Here is a 6,993-nt window from a genome sequence, read left to right as displayed (position 1 = left end):
CAGGAGGGGAGTTACTCGCTGCAGTATTCCCAGCCTCTGACCTGCTCTTGTAGCTGCTGTGTTTACGGAGTGAGTCCAGTTCAGTTCCTGGTCAATGGTCACCCCCAGGATGTTGGTATCGGGATTCAGTGATGGTGACACCATTGAATGTCAGGGGATGGTAGTTGGAATCTCCAAATTGTTATGGTGGAGAAGGTGATTTGGCCTGTCAGATCTGCCCTGGACCTGTGAACGTTTTCACTAGGTACCAGTCTCCTGCCTCTTGCCCACAGTTTGCACATCAGATAATTATTTAAGTGAAAATACTCCCCCCTTGGATGTCTCAGTTGAACTTGCCTCCTCCCCATCTCCAGGCAATGTATTCCATAATTAATCATTCTCTGGGTCTCACACCACCCTTACACAGCACGTCAAATCCACATCCTCTGGTTATCGTCCCTTCTCCAAGTGGGAACAGCTCTCTCTAGCTACTCTGTCCTGCTCCCGGAAACCTCCATCAGATCTCCCTCTCAGTCACCTTCTCTCCAAGGGGAACAGCCCCAACTTCTTCCAGCTATCCTCCAAGCCCCTCCCCATCCTGACTGGGAAATATCTCCCCGTTCCCTCACTGTCGCTGGATCCGAATCCTGGAATTCCCTCCCTCAGGGACATTGTGGGTCTACCCACAGCACACGGACTGCAGCGGGTCAGGAAGGCAGCTCACCCCCACCCTCTCTAGGGGGTAACTAGGGACGGGTGATAAATGCTGGACCCAGCCAGCGACGCCCATGTCGCCTGAGTAAATTGAAAAAGTACTCGGGGGTTTCTGAATGCTGAAACCATTACAGACTGAACGATTGTGTGTGGCTTTGTGAACCAGTGGGTGAGGGGGGTGAATGTGAAATAGATGTTGCTGACCCATTGCTGAGAGAGTCCGGGGTTTAATAGATACAAACAGATGCCTTCCTTTGTCTTAATTTGGCAGAAAATCTACAAGAAGAATGATCTGGACCAGTCTGGCACCATGAGCTCCAGTGAGATGCGAGTTGCTGTTGAGGAAGCTGGTGAGAAATTCCCCATCGTATGACGGGAAAAGAACAGGAGGCCATTTAGCCTCTCGAATATAATCCTATCTGTTATGTAGAAGCAGGAGGAGCCCATTGCTGCTGGGGAAAATGATGATCTCGTGGCATTACTACTGGACTATAAGGGTCCAAACCCAGCCTAATATTCTGGGGAGCTGAGGTTAAATACTGTCACAGCAGATGGTACAAATTAAAAATTCAGAATTAAGAAACTATTGTTGATTGTCAGAAAAAAGTCCCATCTGTTTCACGAATGTCCTTTTGATATCCTAGTTAGGCCTGCATGTGACTCCAGACCCACAGTAACGTGGTTGACCCTTACCAGCCCTCTGCACAATTAGGGATGGGGGGGAAATACTGGTCCAGCCGGTGATAGCCGGAGCCTGAGCCGGTGTGAATGGACCAGCCCATTGAGCTTGTTGAACAAGAACAGCAGGAGGCCACTCAGCCCCTGCACAGAAGGTCAGGGGTCACCATGACTTCAGTAAAGCCTTTGATAGGGTTCCACACGGTAGGCTGTTGGAGAAAATGCAGAGGCATGGGACTGAGGGTGATTTGGCAGCTTGGATTAGAAACTGGCTTTCTGAGAGAAGGCAGCGGGTGGTGGTTGATGGAAAATATTCAGCCTGGAGTCTGGTTACTAGTGGTGTGCCACAAGGGTCTGTTTTGGGACCACTGCTGTTTGTCATTTTTATAAATAACTTAGACGCAGGCATAGGTGGATGGATTAGTAAATTTGTAGACGACACTAAAGTCGGTGGAGTGGTGGTCAGTGTGGAAGAATGTTACAGGTTACAGGGGGACTTGGATAAACTGCAGAATTGGGCTGAGGGGTGGCAAATGGAGTTCAATGCAGCTAAATGTGAGGTGATGCACTTTGGGGAGAATAACAGGAAGGCAGAGTACTGGGTCAATGGAAAGATTCTTGGTAGTGTGGATGTGCAGAGGGATCTTGGAGTCCATGTACACAGATCCCTGAAAGTTGCCCCCCAGGTGGATAGTGCTGTTAAGAAGGCATACGGTGTGTTAGGTTTCATTGGTAGAGGGATTGAGTTCCGGAACTGCAATATCATGCTACAACTGTACAAAACGCTGGTGCGGCCACACTTGGAATATTGTGTACAGTTCTGGTCGCCCCATTACAGGAAGGATGTGGAAACATTGGAAAAGGTGCAGAGGAGATTTACCAGGATGTTGTCCGGAGGGAAGGTCTTATGAGGAAAGGCTGAGAGACTTGGGTCTGTTCTCATTGGAAAGAAGAAAGCAGCTAAGAGGGGATTTGATAGAGACATACAAGATGATCAGAGGATTAGATAGGGTGGGCAGAGAAAGACTTTTTCCTAGGATGATGACGTCGGCTTGAACGAGGGGCATAACTACAAACTGAGGGGTGAGAGATTTCAGACAGATGTCAGAGGCAGGTTCTTTACTCAGAGAGTGGTATGGGCGTGGAATGCCCTACCTGCTAATGTAGTTAACGCAGTCATATTAGGGAGATTTAAACAATCCTTGGATAAGCACATGGATGATGATGGGATAGTGTAGGGGGACGAGCTGAGAATAGTTCACAGGTCAGTGCAACATTGAGGGTCAAAGGGCCTGTTCTGTGCTGGATTGTTCTGTGGTCTATGATGTGAGTTGTGTGTGTCTCTGTCTCTCCAGGTTTCCACTTGAATAACCAGCTGACCCAGATCATTGTGGCCCGCTATTCCGACGTGGATAATCTCACCCTTGATTTCGATAACTTTGTTTCCTGTCTAGTTCGCCTGGAAGCTGTTTTCAGTAAGTGTTACCCTCAGTGGGGAGGGTCCACCTGGCTGCGGGGAGATATTTCCCAGTCAGGATGGGGGGGGCAGGGTCAGGGGTCACTCTGACACTCACAGATTCTTCTTCGTTTTCAGAAATGTTTAATTCTCTGCCCAAGGATGGAGATGGTCTTGTCGAGCTCGGAATGCTGCAGGTGAGGGAGTGAACAGGACGGGGGGAGGGGGTCTAACTGCTGTCTGCTCGATAATGAGCCCACACTAAGTGCCCTTTCTCTCTCTCTCTCTCCCACACAGTGGCTAACGTTGGCCATGGGCTGATGTTGCTGGACCAGCAGTGGATGTGGAAGAGCAATTTCCACTGGGACAGCGCTCCGTGGAGTGTCCATTCCTTCTGAGGCATGCACCCTGCTGTCTCTCTGGTTGTGTCTTTGGGATCTTGTGCTTATGCCCTGCCTCAGGGCTGCTTGTGTTTCTAGCAGTGGGTCATATCGCCAGTGCACTGTGCTCTGATCTCTGCGGTGGATTAACTCTTACTCTGTTGCCTAATCCTCAGCATGGCTTTCTCTGAGGACCGGGTGGGTGTACCAACTTGGTCACTTTGTTGTATTTCTGACTGAATAAAAATGGGTTGAAAACTCTGGGAGCACTCTGAACAATGTCTGAGGTATTCTTTGATTGACTGACTGGATTTCCAAAAGCAGTATTCCCTCTGCTTGTTCACAACCATTAACGCACAATTTTCAGAAACCAGCATTTATTACCCGTCCCTAGTTGCCCCCTGGAGAGGGTGGGGGGGAGCTGCCTTCCTGACCCACTGCAGTCCGTGTGCTGTGGGTAGACCCACAATGTCCCTGCGGGAGGGAATTCCGGGATTCGGACCCAGCGACCGTGAGGGAACGGGGAGATATTTCCCAGTCAGGATGGGGAGGGACTTGGAGGGGAACTTGCAGGGGGGATGGGGAGGGACTTGGAGGGGAACTTGCAGGGGGTGGGGTTCCTACATATCTGAGTTTGTAAAGTGGTGTCTGAGGAGCCTTCGTGAGTTTCTGCAGTCCACCTGCCACTAACTGTCATCGGGGAGTGTTTGGATTATCTGTTGTTGGTGATGGTCAGAGTCTGGTATGTGTGTGCTGAGAATGGTACTTGGCAATCCAAGCCTGTCCAGATCTTGCTTCAGTATCTGAGGAAATGCAAATGGTGCTGAACACTGTACAATCATCAGCCAACATCCCCACGTCTGACCTTGTGATGGAGGGAAGGTCATTGATGAAGCAGCTGAAGATGGTTGGGCCTAGGACACTCCCCTGAGGACATCTCCCTGTCCCCAGTAGACGCCCAGGTCATCTTCCTGACCCCAGTAGACCCCAGCTCATCTCCCTGTCCCCAGTAGACGCCCAGGTCATCTTCCTGACCCCAGTAGACCCCAGCTCATCTCCCTGTCCCCAGTAGACGCCCAGGTCATCTTCCTGACCCCAGTAGACCCCAGCTCATCTCCCTGTCCCCAGTAGACGCCCAGGTCATCTTCCTGACCCCAGTAGACCCCAGCTCATCTCCCTGTCCCCAGTAGACGCCCAGGTCATCTTCCTGACCCCAGTAGACCCCAGCTCATCTCCCTGTCCCCAGTAGACGCCCAGGTCATCTTCCTGACCCCAGTAGACCCCAGCTCATCTCCCTGTCCCCAGTAGACGCCCAGGTCATCTTCCTGACCCCAGTAGACCCCAGCTCATCTCCCTGTCCCCAGTAGACGCCCAGGTCATCTTCCTGACCCCAGTAGACCCCAGCTCATCTCCCTGTCCCCAGTAGACGCCCAGGTCATCTTCCTGACCCCAGTAGACCCCAGCTCATCTCCCTGTCCCCAGTAGACGCCCAGGTCATCTTCCTGACCCCAGTAGACCCCAGCTCATCTCCCTGTCCCCAGTAGACGCCCAGGTCATCTTCCTGACCCCAGTAGACCCCAGCTCATCTCCCTGTCCCCAGTAGACGCCCAGGTCATCTTCCTGACCCCAGTAGACCCCAGCTCATCTCCCTGTCCCCAGTAGACGCCCAGGTCATCTTCCTGACCCCAGTAGACCCCAGCTCATCTCCCTGTCCCCAGTAGACGCCCAGGTCATCTTCCTGACCCCAGTAGACCCCAGCTCATCTCCCTGTCCCCAGTAGACGCCCAGGTCATCTTCCTGACCCCAGTAGACCCCAGCTCATCTCCCTGTCCCCAGTAGACGCCCAGGTCATCTTCCTGACGGACTGGACCCCCAGCTCATCTCCCTGTCCCCAGTAGACGCCCAGGTCATCTTCCTGACCCCAGTAGACCCCAGCTCATCTCCCTGTCCCCAGTAGACGCCCAGGTCATCTTCCTGACCCCAGTAGACCCCAGCTCATCTCCCTGTCCCCAGTAGACGCCCAGGTCATCTTCCTGACCCCGGACTGGACCCCCAGCTCATTTCCCTGAGCCCAGTAGACCCCCAGCTCATCTCCCTGACCCCGGATTGGACCCCAGCTCACCTCCCTGTCCCCAGTAGACGCCCAGGTCATCTTCCTGCCCCCGGACTGGACCCCAGGTCATCTTCCTGATCCCGGACTGGACCCCCAGCTCATCTCCCTGTCCCCAGTAGACCCCAGCTCACCTCCCTGTCCCCAGTGGCCCCGAGCTGCTGTGTTGTGAGTGTCCGAGGAATGTCTCAGATGCTGTAATAAACGGGGGGGGAATTGTCCTCTGTGTCACCCTCATCACTGTGCTCCTCCAGCTCCGAACTGTCCAAGGTACTGACCGACTGGATAGAAGTCAGATCATCGCAACTACTGCTTTCACTGTCAGGCACAGAGACAGGCTTCATTTTCAATGCTGAAACAACACCGAGAAACAGACAGGTTACCGACCAGAACCACTAACAGATGCTGCCTGCCTTAACAGGACATTGGGAGAGTGTTAAACAAGGCCTTTACTTGACAGTGGGACCAGGATACAGGTACCAACCTGGAGAACAGGCACAGAGGATCTTCAGCAGTTTAACAGTGGGAACGGGGAGGTTTTGGACCAGTCTGGATCACTTATATCCCAGGCTCAAGTGGGAGACGAGGGAAGAAATTACCCAAATGTTCAATTCCTTTCGGGCACAGAGAAGCTGTCAGAGCACTGGAGGACAGCTAATGTGGTTCCCCTTTACAAGGAGAGTGGGAGAGGAAAACCATTGGATTACAGGTCAGTGAGTCTCATATCAGTGGGAGGGAAATGACTGGAGAGAATTCTGAAGGAGAGCATTAATCTCCAGTTGGAGAGACAAGGTTTGCTCAGGGATAGTCAGCACGGCTTTGTCAGAGGGAGGCCATGCTGAACAAATCTGGTGGAATGTTTCAAGGTGGTTACCAGGTGTGTAGATGAGGATAGAGCAGTTTATCTGGATTTCAGCGTGGCCTTTAACAGGGTCCCACAGGGAAACTGACACAGAAGGGAAAAGCTGATGGGACCCAGAAATGGCTGGGTGCCGGGAGACAGAGGGGGGGGTGTTGTTAGAAGGCTGCTTGTGTGTGACTGGATCCCAGTGTGTGGTGGGGGCCCACAGGGATGTGTGCTGGGTCCCGTACTGTGTGTGATTGGAGCCCACTGTGTGGTGGGGCCCCACAGGGATCTGTGCTGGGTCCCTTACTGTGTGTGTGACTAGAGCCCAGTGTGTGTTGGGGGCCCACAGGGATTTGTGCTGGGTCCCTTTCTGTGTGTGTGATTGGAGCCCAGTGTGTGGTGGGGTCCCACGGGGATCTGTGCTGGGTCCCTTACTGTGTGTGTGACTGGAGCCCAGTGTGTGGTGGGGGTCCACAGGGATTTGTGCTGGGTCTCTTACTGTGTGTGTGACTGGGGACAAGTGTGTGGTGGGGGCCCACAGGGATCTGTGCTGGGTCCCTTACTGTGTGTGTGACTGGAGCCCAGTGTGTGGTGGGGGCCCACAGGGAGCTGTGCTGGGTCCCTTACTGTGTGTGTGACGGAGCCCAGTGTGTGGTGGGGGCCCACAGGGATCTGTGCTGGGTCCCTTACTGTGTGTGTGATTGGGGCCCAGTGTGTGGTGGGGGCCCACAGGGATCTGTGCTGGGTCCCTTACTGTGTGTGTGATTGGAGCCCAGTGTGCGGTGGGGTCCCACGGGGATCTGTGCTGGGTCCCTGACTGTGTGTGTGA

The 6,993-nt window shown here is 53.3% G+C and overlaps 3 protein-coding genes across 4 annotated transcripts in view; 1 reads left to right on the top strand and 2 right to left on the bottom strand.

The window, feature by feature from the left end:
- LOC122548575 (NF-kappa-B inhibitor epsilon-like) overlaps positions 1-3,520 on the bottom strand; it is a 19,159-nt gene extending 15,639 nt beyond the window's left edge. Inside the window, exon 1 of the mRNA XM_043687415.1 lies at positions 3,515-3,520. The gene's annotated coding sequence lies outside the window, so the exon portion shown is untranslated. The remainder of the gene's footprint in view (positions 1-3,514) is intronic.
- On the top strand, positions 923-3,488 carry LOC122548577 (calpain small subunit 1-like). Its single transcript, XM_043687416.1, has 4 exons — positions 923-1,043; positions 2,727-2,846; positions 2,966-3,024; positions 3,125-3,488. Exons 1-4 carry the CDS (start codon positions 938-940, stop codon positions 3,146-3,148), a joined length of 309 nt encoding a protein of 102 aa, XP_043543351.1. The 5' UTR covers positions 923-937; the 3' UTR covers positions 3,149-3,488.
- Positions 3,521-5,380: 1,860 nt separating the features above from the next.
- The window catches only part of LOC122548574 (E3 ubiquitin-protein ligase rnf8-B-like), an 18,514-nt gene continuing 16,901 nt past the window's right edge, over positions 5,381-6,993 (bottom strand). Inside the window, exon 3 of one of the 2 annotated variants that reach the window (XM_043687414.1) lies at positions 5,381-5,669. In XM_043687414.1, coding sequence (XP_043543349.1) covers positions 5,506-5,669 — 164 coding nt within the window. In that variant the 3' untranslated portion in view covers positions 5,381-5,505. The remainder of the gene's footprint in view (positions 5,670-6,993) is intronic. The other variant, XR_006311261.1, reaches the window with a different exon arrangement.

This window comes from Chiloscyllium plagiosum, chromosome 3 (genome assembly GCF_004010195.1).
Source record: "Chiloscyllium plagiosum isolate BGI_BamShark_2017 chromosome 3, ASM401019v2, whole genome shotgun sequence".
NCBI lineage: Eukaryota > Metazoa > Chordata > Chondrichthyes > Orectolobiformes > Hemiscylliidae > Chiloscyllium > Chiloscyllium plagiosum.
The sequence above is the reverse complement of the archived record's forward strand: the minus strand, read 5'-3'. Positions and strand labels throughout refer to the sequence as shown.